General features: G+C 38.4%; 3 protein-coding genes and 1 long non-coding RNA gene across 4 annotated transcripts in view; 3 read left to right on the top strand and 1 right to left on the bottom strand.

Moving 5' to 3' along the window:
- Window positions 1–9,460, top strand: part of LOC136252178 (nck-associated protein 1 homolog) — a 45,264-nt gene extending 35,804 nt beyond the window's left edge. Inside the window, exons 30-36 of the mRNA XM_066044569.1 lie at window positions 5–164; window positions 2,573–2,680; window positions 3,227–3,339; window positions 4,388–4,483; window positions 5,120–5,224; window positions 9,218–9,259; window positions 9,314–9,460. Coding sequence (XP_065900641.1) covers window positions 5–164; window positions 2,573–2,680; window positions 3,227–3,339; window positions 4,388–4,483; window positions 5,120–5,224; window positions 9,218–9,259 — 624 coding nt within the window. The 3' untranslated portion in view covers window positions 9,314–9,460. The remainder of the gene's footprint in view (window positions 1–4; window positions 165–2,572; window positions 2,681–3,226; window positions 3,340–4,387; window positions 4,484–5,119; window positions 5,225–9,217; window positions 9,260–9,313) is intronic.
- A 322-nt stretch (window positions 9,461–9,782) lies between these two features.
- LOC136253527 (fibrinogen-like protein A) lies at window positions 9,783–10,556 on the bottom strand. The gene has a single exon (XM_066046198.1). It carries the CDS (start codon window positions 10,554–10,556, stop codon window positions 9,783–9,785), a length of 774 nt encoding a protein of 257 aa, XP_065902270.1.
- Window positions 10,557–13,341: 2,785 nt separating this feature from the next.
- On the top strand, window positions 13,342–20,141 carry LOC136252182 (nck-associated protein 1 homolog). Its single transcript, XM_066044574.1, has 5 exons — window positions 13,342–13,469; window positions 14,196–14,244; window positions 18,818–18,977; window positions 19,929–19,984; window positions 20,045–20,141. Exons 1-4 carry the CDS (start codon window positions 13,398–13,400, stop codon window positions 19,972–19,974), a joined length of 327 nt encoding a protein of 108 aa, XP_065900646.1. The 5' UTR covers window positions 13,342–13,397; the 3' UTR covers window positions 19,975–19,984; window positions 20,045–20,141.
- LOC136252184 (uncharacterized) lies at window positions 17,819–18,729 on the top strand. The gene is made up of 3 exons (XR_010699397.1): window positions 17,819–17,896; window positions 18,428–18,597; window positions 18,653–18,729. It is a non-coding gene; the product is annotated as an uncharacterized lncRNA (long non-coding RNA).
- Window positions 20,142–20,311: the final 170 nt, after the last annotated feature.

Genomic DNA, 20,311 nt, shown 5'->3' with positions numbered 1-20,311 from the left:
ACAGGTGCTCAGCTATCGTATCCCATTCTTGTTGAGTTCCATCACAGACCTCATGTTGTTTCCACCTAAGGACAAGCCACAAATAGCCAATGAGATTGCGTCGGTGGCAGGTATCCATTGCGATATGGACCCAGCTCTGTCCTCAGCAATGTCACTTCATTGTGGTATGTGTCTCTAGTACAGTGTGATGTTAGTAACTGTATCCTATTTGTAATGGTTACTTCAAGAATATCAGTGTATAGTCATTTGTTATGTGCAGAAGGGCAAACACTGTTAGAAGTAGACTTTTGTTTATGTGTTGGGGGTAGATGTCATCATACAGTTTGTTAGTACTGTATATTAGGGATCATGTAGTTTTGAGCTTTCTTGCCCTTCAAAATCACAGCCTCAGTTTTCCTTCAAAACAGCTTGGTGGTATTGGTTAAGTATAACCAAGCCCAAAATGCCTTCAGAATGACCCCAAATCTTTCCAACAAGTTTCTATGAAATTTTCTACTTAGTACTGACTGACTAACTAACTGATGCTTTGGCTAAGCATAACTTAAAAGTAATCGGGTGTGCACTTTAGGTATATATTAAAGCATTGCCGCGAGTTTGCCTCGTGCTTTATTAGCATCTCGGCCGTGCACCTCATACTTTATTTTTCATATAGTACAAGCAATGCAATGTTTTAAATGATTTATGGAACTTTCTAGTTGTGTAGCTTCACCATACACTAGGACTCACAATTAACACATGTTGCACGAATTATTAGTCGCCTGAATGCACACAAACTAGTTTAACAAAGCAACTCACGCGTAGTTCACCATAGTTTGGCATGGTAGACGTTCATCACGTATTTTGGCAGGTTTTGCTCACATCTAACAGTTGATTCTATTGTGACACATGGTGAAGTATTTCCATGATATCTCCTGGACTTTGTCCTTTTACATTCACAAGCATAACAGCAATGTTACCTTCTGCCACCCATCATCGAAGCATTTCCCTTATGAAAATTTTGTGTGCAACTTGTATGCGGTTTGTAACTACACGCGTGCAGTGCTCTTAAGATGGTTGCAAAACAATAGCACAACTTTGCATATTCTCTGCATGCATACAGTTCAGTAGCAATAACCTAGTGAGTTCTTTTGCTATCATATTGCACATATGCAATTTGCTTTCTTACAATAGCATTATTCATGCTATCCTTTTACTTGTATATTGCACGCGTGCATTTTGTTCTCATACAATAGCAATGCATTGTGTTCTTTTTGCTTGCATACTGCATGCTTGCAGTTTGCTTTCATAAGTTTAGCTGTAATAGGGGGTTAGTTTGCTCACAAATTACACACATGCAGTCTGTTCTCTTTCTGCTTACATGCAGTATACAGTACGAAATAGCCAATCAGATGAGAACAAACAAATGTTTAAAATTTGCACCCAAACTGTTTGCTACTATTGACAACCTGTACAAAGAAAACAAGTAGTCTTTGTTAGTGGGATGTGATGTTCTACAAGAAAACTTGTTGTAGCAGTACATGACATTACAAGTACAGCTGAGGTTGGCTCCTTGAGTTGCTGAGGTTGGCGTCTTGAGTCTCCTTGAAAGTTGTGCGTCACAGGTGGAGAAACATTTCTAAACATGAATAAAATACTACTGGCTTCTTTGCTTTCTGTAACAAAATGAGGGAGTGTAACTTTTAACCTTTGATTTAAAGACTACAGAAATGTACAATTGAAAGCAGACAAGAAGTGGGATCGAGAGTATTTGAACCTGTATCAATTTCTACATTGCTTTTGGACAAAGCTCAACTAAAGATCATCTTTGTGAAAAAATTGTGTGCAGTGAGGTCAAACAGACAGTTTGTGGCTTGTAACTGACTTGTAGTTTTGTATTGTATTGCACGCATTTCTTGTAGATGTGAATTACAAATTTAAAAGAAATACAAATATGAAATAAATAGCCAACGTTTGCAAGCTGCATGCATGCAGTCGCTCAACTGCTAAACTGCTCACAAGTTGCACGCATGCAATAGCACACATGCAAGCGTTTACATGCAACAGCTTTGGAAATGCATGTGTGTAATCGGGTCAAATACTAACATGCACACACATGCATTTGATTACATGCATTTGCATGCAAATATATGTGTGCGTTTGCGTGTGCATGTGTGCAAATTTTCATAAGGGTTAGGTATGTCTATAAAAGCAATCCAGTGGTAGAACTCATATTGGCTGGGGTGATTGACCACTCAGCATGGCTAGGCTATCAGCCTTCACCGGTTTGGGTGGTTAGTTGTACTGATGTGAGCACTGCAGGCTATTAGCCTGCACTTAAGGCACATGGGAAATTGTGCTGTATTGCCCACAAAGAGTGCTTTATTGTACAAATAAAGCACTCTTTACGGTACAATAAAACACTCTTTGTGATCAATAAAGCACTGTTTGCCCTAAAGTGTACTTTATGAAATTTAATGTACACTTTTTCCTTTTTATCTCTCCCACTTAAAGTTCTATAATGTCTGATATTGATTTAGCTACTTTCATCACATTCCCATATCTTATCACACTTATTATGTTGTTATTGTTACAGACAACTCACAAGAGGACTTCACAATATGGTCATTGTTTCTTGTCTACTTGGGAGTGGCCCTACCAGACTTGGCATACAGGGACACCAATTTCCTACCCAGCCTTGAAGGTGAGCCATCAGTCATGTTTGTGTTGTGGACACACATGAATTTTGACAGCAAGTCATGATAATCTTAATCATGACTTGTTGACTATTGTTTCCTGAATATTACATAATAATATTGACTGGATTACAAAAATGGGTCTTCCCTATGTGTCCAATTCTATGAACTTGATAGGTTTCTCCTTCCACCATGCTGTACTATAATTTCACTTCTGATTACATTTCAAACTAGGATAGGGTTGGGCAATATTGAAAATTGTGCACCATGATATATCATGGAAGCATTTATCATGATAATCGATATTATTATCATGATATTATATGCTCATATGTACAAGGTTTGCTATGGCTTGTATAGTTATATCCATCCCATAAACAAGTACTAAGCTATAAGCACTGCATATTGCTTCATAGTAAGTGTTATTAAGGAGAGATTTTTAGCAGAGTGCTTTGAGTATTTGAGCTGCATATCACATTCGAGTACAGTGTTGTAATAATCTGTATACTGTAGTCAAATGGTATTATATGTGTGTGTATATATTCCTACCACAGGTCATGATAATAATGCTCACTGCTTGGCCATTGCTGTGAATGCTCTAGCTGGAGCAATGTTTGCTAGTTATGGTGCCTTCAACCAGAAACAACGAATGAAAGAATTTCTTGTGGTAAAGTTTAATGTAGCGTGCAAAAGACACTGGTAGAAGCTTTGAATTAGTGGGACAATGGTGTAGCTACCATTGAGGTGTTGGTAGAAAAGAAAGATACTGACTTTGAATGACAAGAATTTTGTGCTGTATATAAATGATTGAGTTACTCTAATAGAGCAATCAGGATTTGAGGGGTCACTTACTTGACTAGGGCTCAAATGAATATTCTATTATTCAAATACCTTTTCTGGTATTTGAATATTCGTTTCAAAGGAAATATATGACATCAGTGTGTAGAGTACATGGAAATTTTTGATCCTGCATAAGCATATCTATGACATAAGTGATCGAATCATGTTATTATTATTTTTTTTTTTTATTAGCACTTTACAGTGACCAGCACTGAAGGTCTGACAGCAACATGTGCTGCAGCCTTAGGATTACCTAACCTAATTGCAAGGACTTAGACTTAGTGGCTTACAGGTGAAAAGGTGTAACAGAAAAGGGGCAAAAGTAAGGAAAAAAATCCCTCCAACCCCAGGATTCGAACTGCAGGTCACCCAATGTCTAGTCGGGGCCACACTCAGTCTCCTCCAGGAGGGATGGACTTTCTTCCTTAAACCTAAAGTATTTATTATTAGCACTTTACAGTGACCAGCACTGAAGGTCTGACAGCAACATGTGCTGCAGCCTTAGGATTACCTAACCTAATTGCAAGGACTTAGACTTAGTGGCTTATAGCTGAAAAGGTGTAACAGAAAAGGGGCCAAAGTAAGGAAAAAAATCCCTCCAACCCCAGGATGTTGATTCTGAATTGTATTAAAAGACATCTTGTACATTATTGATATCTCATCCATACCAATGCTGAAAAAGAATATTCGAATATTTGGTAGTTGTGAATAAAGAATATTCGAATAGTAAAAACCACTATTCGTCTGAGCCCTAAACTTGACTCCAATAGAACAGTCAATTGTGTGTGTAACTGCCATTTCCTTGTTGATGCTGCTGTGTTTGTCTTCACTTTATTGTTGCATTCTTTTAGTGTCTTCCTGTGTTCTCTATGTAGTTCACATCTTCTCGTATTATGAAGTTGGCTGCTGAACCAGAAAGGGAGAAGGATGCACCAAAGTCACGAGAAGCTGTTTACCTACTGCTAGACCTGGTAATGTGTTTGTTTTGTGTTCTTTATAATAGTTAGATATCAAGAAACAGCGTTCTACGGGATTCAAATAACTTGAAGACCTGGGCTGTAACGCCTGAGGGTGCTACTGGTTTTCTAAAGCTTATAGAACCCATTGGTTCTTGACATCTAACTTATTTAGGATACAATTCATTATTGTACCTTGAGCTGACAGCTGCTTGTAAACAAGAAATGTCTCATAGAAACAAGCCCTCAATACATCCCCTAATTCAATGTGACAGTTGCTATCCATTTAAACACCCATGCATTGCCAATGTTACAGGTGCGTAATGTTCAAGCCCATTACACCTCCCTCTAATTTAGTATGGCTGTTACTAATCATTTAAACATCCATGTGTTGCCAATGTTACAGTTGCGTAGTTGTGTGTTTCGTATCACCTCAGTGTGTGGTCACATAAGCGTGGCACTACGGGATTTAGAGATTACATTTTCAGCCAATCAAATTTCGGTATCAAACTCTAAATGTAATGAAATACTGATAATTCTTGTCCTAATGGCGCAAAAGAGTCGTTTATGCATGGAAGTACTTGTTATGCTTTGATGTATTTTTAAGTAACCTGTAATAGTTTTATTGACATGATTTTTATTATTTTACAGATTGTATCAGAATCTCCCTATCTTACCATGGACATGTTGGAGAGGTGTTTCCCCTATGCCTTGTTAAGGGATGCCTACAGCAGTGTATACCGCCATAGTCACATTGTAAGTTGATCAGTGTAGTACAATAACTGCATAAGTGCTAGGGGTGAAACAATTGTAATTTGTAGTATCAAGTAATCTGTCAAGTATTCAAAAACTACAGTAGCTACTTGTAACCCTACTTGTGTAACATGTTACATACCAGGATATAACCAGTTTACTACTTTTTAGCAATGATATGCATGCTGTATCAGGGGCGGGTCCAGGAGCTGGCAAGGGGAGGGGCACAAACAGGCTAAGTTGTAAGTGGTTGGGGAGAGCCAGATTCTCTATTTCAGTACTGCATTTTTGAAGCAGCAAATAATCACGTCTTAGTAGTGTTTCACTGTTGATTTTAGCTATTTGTCCTTTTCAGATGGTTGTGAAGTCTTAAAAACTGTTTTAAAAGGCTCTGAATCTCTTAAATAATGGCAACAAGATAATTTTTTTAGAGGCGCTCAATATGCATGAGGGTAACTTTTTCCATTGCTGTGGCTACCGCTTTAGCTTTTGATAGTACCCCTTCTATATTACAATTTGTATCGTATAGCCTAAATATTTCAAGGGGAAATTTTTGCTGATTTTGTAGTTTTGGGTGTTATCAGCGAAAATTTTACCCTTGAAATGTTTAGACCTCCATATAGTCTAATATTTTTTTGGAGTGTTAGCAAATCTGCGAAATTTTCATTTTTAGCAACATTGCTCAACTTTGAAAAATTTGCCCCTCGACTAGCTATACGGCACCAGAGGTACTGGGTGACAATTTCACAGCTAGTTTGACTTTGGTAGTTCGCTTTAGTTTCAGGTGAATTTGTAATAAATGGTGCATATTTTCATAAGTTTCTTGGCCTGACATAAACTTAGTACAGTGGAACCTGTCTATAATGGTCACCTTGGGACCAGATATATCTGGCCTTTATATACAGGTGGCTGTTATAGAGAAAACCTGCATAAGATGGTCAGCAGCATTTTAGTGGCTATGACCGTTATAAATGAGTAATTATTATTAAGAGGCTCGCGCCAACCGCAATGCAGTAATATTTAGTACTGAACTCGGTACTGAAAGGGCAAGGTGAGCTTGTATGAATGTTGGTTATAGCTATTGAATACGTTTAAGCAATGAAGCCTGATAGATTATATAGCATTCACTGAAAGGCAGGAAGTGTCATAATTGCACGTTAATTAAAATGGTGCCGTGGTGTCAGGCAATTTGCTTAACAAGCCACCATAAAAGGTAGCGACCGCTATACAAAGGAGAAAGTTATGTATACAGTGATTCATAGGCGAATTCTTGGTCGGCCGTTATACGCGTTAAACAGGTGACCGCTTAATGTAGACCACAATGCATACATTTGTATGGGAAAATATTTGGGACCTCGTGACCATGGCCGTTATGCAAAGGTGACCGCTTAATCCAGGTGACCGTAACACAGGTTCCACTGTAACTATTTTAATCAAGACAGAAGTATGGCTGGCTCCACTGTGTGTGTGTGTGTGTGTGTGTGTGTGTGTGTGTGTGTGTGTGTGTGTGTGTGTGTGTGTGTTATGTGTGTGTGTGAGTGAGTGTGTGTGTGTTATGTGTGTGTGTGTGTGTGTGTGTGTTATGTGTGTGTGTGTGTGAGTGAGTGTGTGTGTGAGGGGGGGAGGACATTTGCCCCTAATGCCCCATCCTGGATCCGCCATTGGGTATTGAAGTACCAATCTACGTAAATGTTGCTGACAAGCAAAGTGCATTCAGTTCCACAATTCAAACTTCCCAAACTTTATGTTGGCAATATTTTCATAATGTGAGCTGGGTCACATGATCTTGGTTATTGTATGTGACTGCCCAACTCTGTGACTACATGTTAACACATGTGTATATAGATTGGGAGACGCACAATTTTAAAGATTTCAATTCGGTATGGGCCTAGTGTTAAACTCACTTTAAGTTAGCTGCTGTTATAACAAGGTATTTTGGTCGAGACTACACAAGGAGATGATAATGGGTGGTGGGTGGTTAATTGATATATATTAGTGCTGTACACCTACAAATTTTTTGTTACCAGTTAATTGCCTACCAATAATAATTGGTTGTGTGTAATAAAGTGATATTAGCATACATAATAGGTACTCAACAAGCCTGCTGGAAGGTTTAGGGTGGTACCGGGTAGTTGGAAAAGGTGGATACGATTGGATGCGGACATGGACATTTTCAAAAAACACTTGTACATTTATATAACAGTTATTTTTCATACCTAATGTTGTTTTTACAGCAGCCTTCGCTTCCAGACCCAGGCTTGTCATAGCGATAATTTATTTGTATGTGTACGTGCGAAGGACTAGACCAGCACTCTACAGAATGCCAAAGACCATATAGTGTTGTACACATGCTATGAAGTCTAATACAGAGTTATATAATTATAGAAATTAGCTTGAGGTTATGTTATGCTTTGAGGCTATGTTATGATGTTAACACTTGTCAGCAGGGGTAATTTATGGTTTACCCAGTGGGTGGGTAATTTTTTTTTTACCAAGTGGGTGAGCAATAACCAGTTTAATGGTTTCTTAACTGGTGATTGGCTGACCTAGATAACACTGGTTAATAACCGTTTTTTTGCACACTGGTTCACAGCACTAAAGTAGAGGTGCACCAATATGACTTTAAGCTGATATTCCGATAATTGATATATAAATATGTTATCAAGCCCATAAACAAAGCCGATCCAATATAGCAGCATAGACATTTCTCTAAGAATTTGCACTCTAAATTTAGTTACAGTATTACAGAGGTAAACTGTAATCAACAGCTGACATTACATAAACAGGCATTGCTAGAACATGAGTATAGGTACTCATTAATAAATGTTTATGTTATAGTTATATCCTGGTACGAGTGTAATAACAATGATATCATCCGAGTATACGGGATATAACTGTTTTATATCCCAGTGCGCGGGAGTGCGCAGAAGTTTATGGATAATAAATTAAGTTCCGGTTTGAGTTCCTGTCACTGTACTCAAGATTTCGTCCAAATTGTGTGGAGATTCTACTTCGTAGCCACAAGAGAGACCTTACATACTGCCTACAAACTGTAGCGAAGGGCGGTGTTATGAAGCAGCGGTTCCAAGTACGATTCGCCTTCATCAGAAATTGGTAGTGTTGTCGCGTGGTGTGCAAGAGAAAAATAAAGACCAACAAGTGGCTACCGTAGTCCAAGATAGAACGATGAAGCTAGAGGAAGTTAGTTCTTCACCATAGTGACCGTTGGGAGTGATTGCTGGAACGAAAATCGTCACGTACTATTCTTGACATTTGTTAAACTATCGTATTGGTAACTTGTAGTGTTATTGTGTAAAGGATTAACAGTTTTCTTGTAAGATTTAGGTAGTTTTAAGTGCTGTATTGGTGTGTTTTGTATCAATATTTCCTTATTTGGCTCTTTGTTCCATTGGTAAACAATGCCATTTGCGGTTATTATGATGTCACTAAAGAGACTGAGTGGCTCCGCAACAGGGTGATAAGTTAGTTATCACTGGGTGATAACTAATATATCGTACAGTAGCAGCGCCGCTCTGTCTAGCTGTATGGTAGTTATAACCCAGCGCGGCGCTTTGATACTCCCACGCACTGGGGTTTAAGTATGTATATCTGTATCTGCTACTTGTTTACACATGTTACTGATTCGATATCAATACACAAAACATGGCTGATATAGTTGATAACCAATAGTCGATCCAATTATTGGTACACCTCTAATTAACAGAAAACAACTGAGTTGGCCTTATGGAGTCTCCCAGTTTCATTTTTCAGTTGGCCAGTAACATTCCAAGGTGACAACTTTCCCAGTGACTGATACATGCCTTTGTAGAAATTAATCTGTAAATGAACTAGTGGCATAGTTGTGGTGCAAATGTATAGTAGTGTATTGTTGTAGCTATCCATGCTTAAAGGTCAACTTTAGTTTTGTGTGTAAAACCATATGGATACGTTGTACATCTATGTATTATTATAATGTTGTATTGTTTCATTTTCTAGCCAAAGGCAAAGAGCAAAGTAGCAGAAGACACCACCTACTAGGTGGTGTTAGTAGAGCAGTGTTTATTATTGTAAACTTTTTCTATTTTCAACCAGCACACACACACACTATATTACTATAACTGCATGGAGCACAGGAGGAACTGTGTGTGATGTTGTGTCATTTTGACATTATAATAGTTAGTGTAGTGATTGTATGTGACTGTGATGGGTAATAATTGTGAATTGAAAAGTAAATGGAAATTCTTGAAAATGGCTACCTCAAGGTTGGATCTTGAGGTACTTTCAGTTAAATCCTTGTAAAAGAGTTAATATGTACAACACATAACTAAACATTAGCAATTGTTGTGAGCACCTTGATACTTTAGTGCCCCCTCCTTCCTCCTTTTTATCATTTAATTTTTTTTATTAAAGTTTGTAAATTTCTGATACAGTTGATCAATATCAGTACATTAATAAAGTGTACATTGTCACAAATACAAAAGCTAATGAGTGTCATACAACATGTGGTGTGTATAGTGATATGTGTAGTGTTGTATCTGTCACAATGAAGAGTGAGTATGAATTAGTGAGTGATACAATCCTTGGGACGGATCTTCATCTCAGTGAATAGTACAATGTCATATACACCAGGTGGTTGTAAGTTGGTGTTGATATGGTAGCAGCGATTGTGGTGCCACCATCCACTATTAAAAGTAGCTGCACAGTTTTTGTTACCACCTGACCAGTTATCATTGTCATTATCTCTAGTGCTGAACTTGTATCCATTGTGGAACCTAAACTGATCAGTACCTTCTCCAGTAAACTCTCCAACAGTCAGTGGGTATTCTTCACTTGCACTTCCTATACTGAACTGATTGTAGTGGAGGTAGGACCAGGTCTTGTCATTCTTTTGATAATCCACTCGCATCTCCCATTGGCCAGTTTGTGTTAAACAATGAATTGCCTCCAGACCATACCAGAAGTCCTGATTAAGGTCACCAAATCCTGCCTCATATTGGATCCAGTTCTTATTAAAGTCCACTGTACTATCCTTCCTATTTCTCTGTATCACAGTCCATCCTCCATCAGTAGTGTTCATGTCACAGTAGACATCAGCAGTTACTGTATTGAAAGGAGATCCACAAGTACAATTTGTCATCATCTGGTAGACAGCAGAAGGTGCTTTACTGAGTGTAAAGCCAGTGAGGTCACAGCAACTGTTGATAGTTATCAAGTCTGGACTGCATTTGGTCTTGAATGTGTTGTACTGTTTGAGGAGGTTATCACAGTATTGATCAGCATTGACCAGTAGTAGTGACAGTGTCAATATGACAAGTTGTGTAATGATGTTGTTCATAACTGTTGTTGTAGGTGATAATGTCTGGTAGATCAGTTAGAGTAGAATGAAGACAGTTACTAGAAGCTTGTTATTGAGCTATAGTCCAATAAGTTTCACTGTACAACTTGTCAGGATCCTGCTTTTGTTGTTCTCTTTCCTCTGAAGGATCAGTCTTCTTTCTTGTCTTTCTGCTTCTTCTTATTAAGCCAAGTTGTAGTTGCTATTTATAGTGAAATGTGTAGTGTACTGTTGTGCAGAATATCACCAAATGTGGTAGCTAGATGTCATGCATTATAAAAATACACTCATTTGTCACTAAAATCACATTATTCATGTTACAAATAATCACATTATGGTTAAACCTTTAATGGTAGCTATCTGGTCAGTTAGTATAGTTGGTCCAATACCATATAAGGGAAAATTAATATCAGATGATCGCTACTGATAATAATATCAATATTTGTTTAGCCAAATAAGGAAACAATGCAGTTTATAGGTATAAATTGTAATAGTCACATGTTATATCTCGATAATAAGTCACTCTATTAGAACGTTCAGCTAAGATCAAGTCACCATGTAGAGAGTTCAGCTAACAACATAGGGAGTTCAACTACAAACAAATCACCCTGAAGACAACAAACAAATTACTCTGTAGAGAGTTCAGCTACATTTTAAGTTACCCCGTAAAGAGCTCAGTAGAGGTCAGCTAGAAACAATTCACCCTGTAGAGAATTCAGCTGGAAACAAGCCACCAATAGAGAGATCAGCTAGAAACAGCCTATACAGACATTTCGTAGAGTGTTTCAGTTAGAAATAAGCAACCCTGTGGAGAGTTCAGCTACAAACAAACTCTTTCAGTGGAAAGATCAGCTAGAAGCAAGTTATCCTGCAAAGAGTTCAAATCCATTTGAAGTCACCGTGTAGAGAGGTCAAGTAACCTTGTAAAAGTAATCTTGTAAAGAGAGATCACTCGAAACAAGTAAATTTTTTAAAGAGACACGCTACATTTCAAATCATACTTTAGAGAGATCGGCTCAAACATATCACCTTGTAGTAGGCATTCCAGCCTGAGTTTTAAATTTTGGAAAATAGGGCTTTTTATATGCTCAATATAGAGTATTGATTGCCGATCTCATGATCAGAAATGTATAGTTTGTTGGGTTGGAATTAGCTACTTTGGCATGCACGGTGCTTAAAGATTGAAAAAAGGTACATTTTTTTCTCCAGGGCTCCCTAAACATTTTAAGGGGGAAAATGGCACTATTGGCCATCTAGCAATCTGGACTATCTTGAAACTGCAGTTGCTTTTAGCTGCAAGTTTAATTCCTACTAAGGATATTGCCATGATGATAAGACAATTTTATTACTATAATTGAACTTTTATTATTATATTTGGTGATTCCCATAGTTGCCTAACTACCCTTGATGCTTTTATTAATTGTGTTTCTGTGGTGACCAGAGTAGCATCTCTAAATACTTTACCATAATTGGAGATATAAATCTTTTTGTATATCCCTTCTACGGGTTATTCTCAATGCATGAATGTCACTACCAAAATTGTATACCAGGTGCAATCTCCCTGGTGACCAGGTAAGTTGTATATATTGCATAGTTGTAACACTGTGTACACTGTACATGTCACGTTGTGGGAACAATCACTACACATACTATACTACACACAGACCCATACTACACATACCCATGTGCACATTTTCACACACATGCTTCATTACTTATCCTCCATCCCAACTAGGTAATTATCTATCTGGCCGAGGCATTCTGAGTAGCGTATTTAAGCATTTTTATTTAGTCCAGAAGAGAGACATCCCAAGAACAGCACAGGGACCTGGATTAGTTGCCTTGCAAACAGCAACTCTGCAGTATACTTGATGTGTATGCTTGTTGTAATGCCCTGTTGTTGGCTTACGAGGCCAAGAATCCTGGCTCTTCCTAGTCTCCACCATGCGGGATAGTCAGTGCCTGAGTGGTGCACAGGCATCCCAGTGCTGGTTAACTTGGCAGCACTGTGTTCGCATGACTATCTGAAGCTTTGCTTTGTATGCTGCTGTGACTCCAGTCTGTGCAGGCAAATCCTCCTGGAGCAGGACTAATATTTCTTAGGGGGACTGTACAAGTTATTATGAATTCTTGGTTTCACTGATAGAGGTCACAGAACCTAAAAAATTCCACCATGATCCAACACCTAAGGGCAGTCCCAAGCCACCAGGTCCCCAGTATACAGCTGGGTAGACTGGAGCAATGTGAGCTCAGTAAAATTTCTTGCTTGGAAGAAATAACAACAACACCAACTGGGCATAACCAGGCATCAAACCTGGATGCTCTAGTCACTTGGCAATGTTGCCTCATGCACACGCACACATGCCACACACCCATGCTTGCCAGTTATATTCCTTATAAAGAAGTAACATAGATGCACAAGATATCCTTTCTTTGATGTCTGTGTGACTTGTAACTTGATAAGCAGCCACTGAATCACTAAATGGTTAATCATTATCATGCCATTCCTTATATGGTGATATTAGTACAAACTAATAAACCAGTCATAAATAAAATTACAGTAATAAATTGCCCTCCTGCTGTTGCAGAGATCAAATTTTGCTATACCCAAATAGATATTCATATGCACACACAGAGAGACACACTCATAACGCGGACACACACTATACTATGGACACACGCACGCACGAACGCACGCACGCACGCACGCACGCACGCATGCACCCACACACACACACACACACACACACACACAAACACACACACACACACACACACACACACACACACACACACACACACATACTTGTTTACCACCAAGTCACACATTTTCTGTTCTAGATGAGGTCTCAATTTGTATTCAGCATCACTAACAATCCTAACATGATCTTACAACCTAACACCAGTAGAGAGGTATGTACTACGTGTGTGTGTGTGTGTATGTCTTGTATGTATGTATGTATATATGTTTAGTGTTGTCATACATATCAAAAACCCTGTATAGTACTTTAGTGATGTGTGACATATCAATAAAATAGTGTGTTGTGATAAATTTGTATATCGTGATTAAAAATAGGCTCTTTTATCTCATGATATTATTGTGACACAAACTGCTGTGGTACTTTTACACAAAGTTTACTAGAGACTTCCGGTAGGTTAGGTGGTACTTTTATATGTGTATAAGTGTTACATTTGTAATATTATTACCATGACTTCATGATGATTTATATATATCATGATAATGCCTTGTATCGTGATAAAAAATGTATATAATCATGATAGGTGATATACAAATATATTATATCACACAACACTACATTACTTGTATTGTGCTGCTCCACTAGTTCAGTTTAGTGAGTAAATGAGAAATAATAGATCTAGAATTGGATATTGTATTTGAAGATGGCTTGGTAACCATCTAATGCTACATACAGTATCTGCACACTTTATTATGATCCCAGAAATGCACTTAGTATATAGTCAGGAGCTTATAAGCACCGTTTTGGTACTTATAAGCTCTTGTTATATCCATAAACTGAGTCTGGGAAAGTTAGATAATCTGACTAGCTGGTCAGGAGGTATTTGTATTATACAGATTCCAGTGTGTTATTGTATCTAACGGTGTTTGTGTTTATACAGCTTCTTTGTGAACTATTATCACTGGAGAGAATGAAGAAATGGATTTTGTGTAAGCTTGTGTGTTTGTGTCATTACTGTGTCCATCTGTTGTTATTGTGTTATTGTTAGTTTGCTTGTGTGCATATTCAGTGTACCTGCGTACATTGTACATGGGTCTCCCAATCTTATTCATTGGTTATATAGCGGAATGTATCTCTCTGTAGTGGACATTTTGGCTGATCTTTGCTGCAATAAAGAGGTTTCCTGTTGAAGTGTATGGAGTCAGCTGCTGGCACCAAAATCTTTCTCTACATTATGCTTTTGTGTTCCTTAATTTGAGGGGTTTGTTAAGCAAGTTTTTACTCTATACTGAAACCTCTTTAATCTGACCTTATTCGCATGAAAAGTTGTATCAGATTAATGATTTACTATTGTTGTTATTTCTGGTGCCGAGAACAGTTGTACATACACTGTACATATAGTCAGGGAATATTAGTGTAACGCTGTGACTTTGTCGAGAACAATTATACTTAGCTACCACTAGTATTATTCTTAACACAGACTGACTTGTACAACAAAAGGAAACCTTAACATAACTACTTAACATCCAAAGTGTTAATTGTACAAAAATATATAATTAAACATATGTTACTACAGAGGTCTGTTACATTAGCAGATATTTGGCATACCTAGGAATAAATTCCTTACCAAGAAATTTTTTTACCAATGAGTTTGTAAAGGTGTCTACTAACTCTCCTCAAAAGATTTAAACACAATTCCCCTAGGAGAACCCGTGACAACTTCCGGAAGTAGGACTATTCATGACCTTATTTGAAAATGGTTGATTTGCTGTTAGTACAGCAAATCATGTGGTTTAATATGTATACATTGTAAGCTTTTAACCACTCCTGAAATTGATGAAAAGACCACATTCACTCATTATTATTATCATCATTATTAGTTGGAACTCGTGTATTTCTTAAGGACTAGTTTGATAATGTCTATTGCCTCATAAGTCAACATCTGGGTCTTCTCCAGACTCTCCATCATCAATGCAATTCTTGCATATAATTCCTTTGCAATTTCCACATGCTGAGATGCACTTGACATCGTTCTTCTTACAGCTGCACCGTCGGTTGCTACAATCTCCTTTACAATTACAGCTTATGAACTTTAAAAGTACCTCAGGTGCCATAGGGTCTAATGTTGCAGTGCACGAAATAACTTTTTAGACATGTGCTGACACAGTCAGGACAACATGAAAGTTGAGTGGACATAAATCAATTTGTCCGGACATTTTTTGCATTTCTTGCCAAATTATTTGTTTCAAGCATTGGGGTCACTGTACAACTGATTATTATTACTTTTCACTCAACTGATTATTACTTTTCACTCAATAACAGTGACAGATCAGAAAAGCACAACACTTTAGGGTTCTGGTCACATATAAGGTCCTATAAATTCAGTGCTATTACAGGAGCATTTGTAGGAAAGGACTCAAAGGAGAATTAACTCAGTATATAATAGCTATGTAGTCAAACTATACTATTGCTGCTATGAAATGGTGCCTCTATTATGAATTGTAAAAAATGAACTCCATTCTATATAGCTCAAAATGCAAGTTGAGTGTACAGATGAATACCACAAGTAAAAGCTAGTAATGGCTAACAGGTTATAAGTATATACACTTTCCAAGTAACTGAGTCAACAGACTGTGCAATGTAACCTGTTGGTCTCTTGGACATGGCTTTGTGGCCACACCACAAACCATAAACACATAACTCAATTACATGCCAATGTCACTATGTCTGGCCTCCTACTATCACACTCTAAACTCAGTGCTATACCTTGAAAGGACATTGTTTCTGGACAAATTCAATTGTGGCCTGACAATTAGTGTAATTGACCGGAAATTGTCGGTGTCCTGACTTGTTATTTCGCGCACTGATGTTGGAACTGGCTCATAGCCATTACTCCCCAAAGTCCATCCATAGCCACTGGGGTCCAAAGACATGCTCTGCAATAGCATCCAGTCCTGGGTTTGTAGATAGGCATGAAGAGAATGCTGTGTAGCTGCACCCTCCATTGGAGGTAGAGTTTCTGGTTTGATTAGCCCTTCGTGAGAACATGCTGTATCGAATTGCAGCTAAGGCAGTACCTGGTGCATGGCAAATATACTGGAAAATTGAAATGCCACTCCCGATCACCACATCCTTACTAGCCTGTACATCAAGGAAGGTGTCCATGTGTTCATCAATGTCCCCAGCACAAAACCTGTCAAATAGAGTGGTTTTCCCATGGCTGGCAATGGCAGAAACAGCATCACAACCAGTAAAGGCATGACAAAATAGCAGGTAGAGCCTCTGTCTTTCAGACAGAGATTCTTGGATTCTCCTGTCATCATAAGAACCCTTTGACGTGGTAAAGAAGAGTGGGTGATTGGTGTATGAACTATGGTGTATTAGCATTATTAGCACATCAGCATCTTCTGCCCACACCTGAAAATAATAAGAAATAGAATAGCAACATAGCAACAATCGACGGGGTTCACTGACCTCAACAGAGTCATCCTTAGCAGCAGCCAATGCAGCTTTCACAATTGAAGTGTCAGCATCATTATCATACAGCTCTACAGTGATCTGATGTTTCTGGAATGCTGAAGAGAGGAGATACGATGGATGATTTCACTCTTGTTATGAGTGTTGTCTAGGAACTTTGCCCTTGGTGTCAAATGCATCATATTTGGTCGAATCTGTACATCACAGCAGGAGTTCTTTGTACGCCTAATGTGATCATGATCTTTAGGTGAGCTGCTGTAGCCATCAAACACCACGGTGATCTTCTGAGAGTACCTGCCAAGACACTGTACGTAGCTCAGGTAACTGTCAGCAATCTCCTGCCAAGTATGGCCTTGTTTCCACTTCACCATGTAAAGAAGCCATCCACCATCCACTACCAGACTGTTGGTCAGTGAGGTCGAGTGGGTCAGTCAACACTTTCAGGCTAGTGTTGGAAAAAATTGCTTTGTTTGCCTTGTTCATTTTATGATCTTTGTTACTGAACAAGGACAAAGGCAGGGGAGTCAGTTCATACTCTAAGCTTGCCTCAATTGTCATATCTCGTTGAGCGATTATTATCAGTCGGTTGAGCAACCTAAGCGAGTTAAGGCTTCAGTATAGCTAAACTTATAGCTTGCACAAACAAGAATCAAAGAATTTGCATGCACATCAGTTTTTCACACATTAGATAGTTAGGTGTGGCTTAATTTCAACCAAGGAGTGCAGGGGCAGATGTAGGATTTAGGAGGCTAAGCTTGACAGTGACATTTGTAGTATACCAAGCCTTCTCACACAAACCTAAGTAACTACATTAGTGTGTGAAGCACACTAACATGTAAAGCATGCTAACCTAGGGGAGGGGGGATGTCGCTCTCTAAAGGCAGTGTTTTCAGCTGTTTCTTTTTTTTTTTCAGGATCATTCCTGCTGCATGACTTACAACTTATTGTAGGATGTCATTGTTTGATGTCTATTATCAACTTACTACACTATCACTTGGATAACCTGTTAATAGATGCAAAAGAGGCCTTGTAGAATTCACTGCCAAAAACCCACAATTAAAACCTTTGTAACCATGGGAATAAAACCCACAATCAAACCAAAATGTTTCAAGAAAAGGAAGCTAGTCTTCTGCCTTTACTCATTATTGGGAGCAGTTTACTGAGGTACAGTAATATAAATATTGTCAGGAATGCATTATGTCCTTCATATTATAAAGATACTTTAAAAATTTAATTATAATGGCTATTGCTTTAGGAATAGTGCTCACTGACGCTGTTCTGCAAAGGGAAAGGGGGGCCCTTAGCCTCCCCCATAAATTTACCCTTGGAAGGGTGCAATATAGTTTGTTTGACATTTCACACTATGCTTACAGCAATCAGACAACTTCAAATATTTCCAAATAAGGCTCATGGGTAGTCCAACTTCCAGCAGCTGTCATGAGTTCCCCTAGGGGAGTTGTGTTTAAATCTTTTGAAGAGGGTTAGTAGACACCTTTACAAACACATTGGTAAAAAATTTCTTGGTAAGGAATTTATTCCCAGATTATATTAAAATTCCCTGACTAATAGCACTATAGTGTGAGGTTTAGTTACGACATCAAAAAATATTGTTTGCTTGTAAAGTGTCTTGTTGTGCTCTCACATTTTAAACTAATAATATTATCTCAGAGGTGATTGGGTACTCCTCTATTTCAGACATCTTGGAGGTAATCTTATTTAAAGAGTGTCGTAGTCTGAGGGGTATAAATGTGTACACAGTGTACACACATTTAGTCCCCTGAAGTTACCTACTAACACGGACACCAGAACACTGATTGAGACCGTGGATTAGTTGGTGCTCATGGAGTCCTTACTGAATTAGTGAGGTGTAGTTTGTGTATACTAATACAAATAGGATCACGATCTGGTGCCCTTATTTAGTGAGGTGCTCTGATTCTAATGTGTCAATGCTAGTACAAATGAAACCATAGACAAGTGTCCTGATTATCACACTGGTGAGAGATTCCATTGTGTGTAGTTGGGTGGTTGGGTGGTTGTGAATGTATGTGCTTGGTAAGCCTGACTTTATTGTCATACTTTTTATAGTTGGATTTCTACTCTGCCCGGCTCAGCTGAATGTAGCAGGAGCATCTGATCTATGGAAGCAAGCCCTACAAGATGGTTTTGTAATCTCTCTGGTCCGAGATGAAGTGTTCTTTATTCACAGTGCATTTGAAAGTGTTCTCAATAACTCTAAGGATAAGAAGTATGTGTGTACTGGCAGTACATGTGTGTCATATACATTCCATGTAAGATTAGATTCTAGAAAAGCAAGTTTATCTTTATTTACTTCCTACTATGTTTTAGCCAATTGTCTGTGTATATGTATGTCCATGCAAGGAGGCTGTCTGAGCTGGGGTGGAGATGCTTGTGGCTGTATTAGACTGGTGGAATATATTGTAAAGTCTCTTATGTACAACAGTTGGCCTATTAGATAGGTGACCTTTTGAATTAGGTGGCCACCAAGATATTTTACAGAGGACCTTCAGACAGACTCCTGAATGTTTATTAAAATATTTTCTTCATTTGTGTATTTTCTGTTAGTATGTTCTATTAGAGTAGTTGAACAAGAGAAAATAAATGGGCTTCATCAAGTATTCACTTAACTCAATCTGAAACAAACCAGTTGTAGTGTTTAGAGGATCTATAGATGTGACCCTGTGTATCTGTATTGTGCAAATAATAGTTATATGGGCACAATGTGGAGTCTATGAAATTTATAAACCCGAAGGCCCGGGCTGTAGCGCACGAGCAAAGTGAGGGCGCTACTGAGGCCTGAGGGTTTATAAATTTCATAGACTCCACATTTTGCCCGTATAACTGCTTTAGACTCTTATTTCACTTTAGACTCAGATTACTCACGGCTGTTTCTGCTGTAGGTTCGGCAAAAGCGGCTGGTTTTCTTGCAATAATACTATTGCCATGGCAACTGTGTGTCCTAATGTGACAAAATAATCGTGCTCATTAAATCACGCATGTGAACAATGCATAGCGATTGGATAAACCTAGGTTTTAAGCATATGTTATATTGTGCCTGAAGGCGTGAAGTATATTAGAAAACAAGGTGGAGTATATGAGATTTATTACCCACATAAAACAGTCTAAATAGAGTCTAAGACATTATATGCACTTACTGTAATTCTGTATTTAATTTCAGTGATCGTCGTCGAGCTTCGGAGGTTCAGGACAGCTGGATCATGTGATGCAACAAGCGTGAGTATTATTAGTACATGTGAAAGTCGCATGTGGTTATGTGTGTTGATCATGCCCCAGGGGTGCCATGCATTGAGAAAGGAGAAGGTATTTAAGAAGTACCTTCAATGAACTTAACCAGTTTTTGGCGGATTCCCCTGGTCTGCTTGGCCCTCAGGTACATATACTCTGTGTGATATATAGGATATTTTCCTATCACGATTACTGCACACAATATATCACGATACGATATATATATCATGATTTTACAACTCATCACTCAGCTTGTGCATTTACACTGATGACACTTGTAGTACTGATGTACTAGAAGTACAATACAACATGATG

This window comes from Dysidea avara, chromosome 4 (genome assembly GCF_963678975.1).
Source record: "Dysidea avara chromosome 4, odDysAvar1.4, whole genome shotgun sequence".
In the NCBI taxonomy this organism is placed as follows: Eukaryota; Metazoa; Porifera; class Demospongiae; order Dictyoceratida; family Dysideidae; genus Dysidea; species Dysidea avara.
The sequence above is the reverse complement of the archived record's forward strand: the minus strand, read 5'-3'. Positions and strand labels throughout refer to the sequence as shown.

Excerpts from the sequence above, each read along its gene's own strand:
- LOC136252182 (XM_066044574.1), top strand. The coding sequence starts at position 13,398 with ATGAGGTCTCAATTTGTATTCAGCATCACTAACAATCCTAACATGATC. Across the intron at positions 13,470-14,195 it reads AACCTAACACCAGTAGAGAG|CTTCTTTGTGAACTATTATC; the intron begins GTATGTACTACG and ends GTGTTTATACAG. Across the intron at positions 14,245-18,817 it reads AATGAAGAAATGGATTTTGT|TTGGATTTCTACTCTGCCCG; the intron begins GTAAGCTTGTGT and ends TACTTTTTATAG.
- LOC136253527 (XM_066046198.1), bottom strand. The coding sequence starts at position 10,556 with ATGAACAACATCATTACACAACTTGTCATATTGACACTGTCACTACTA.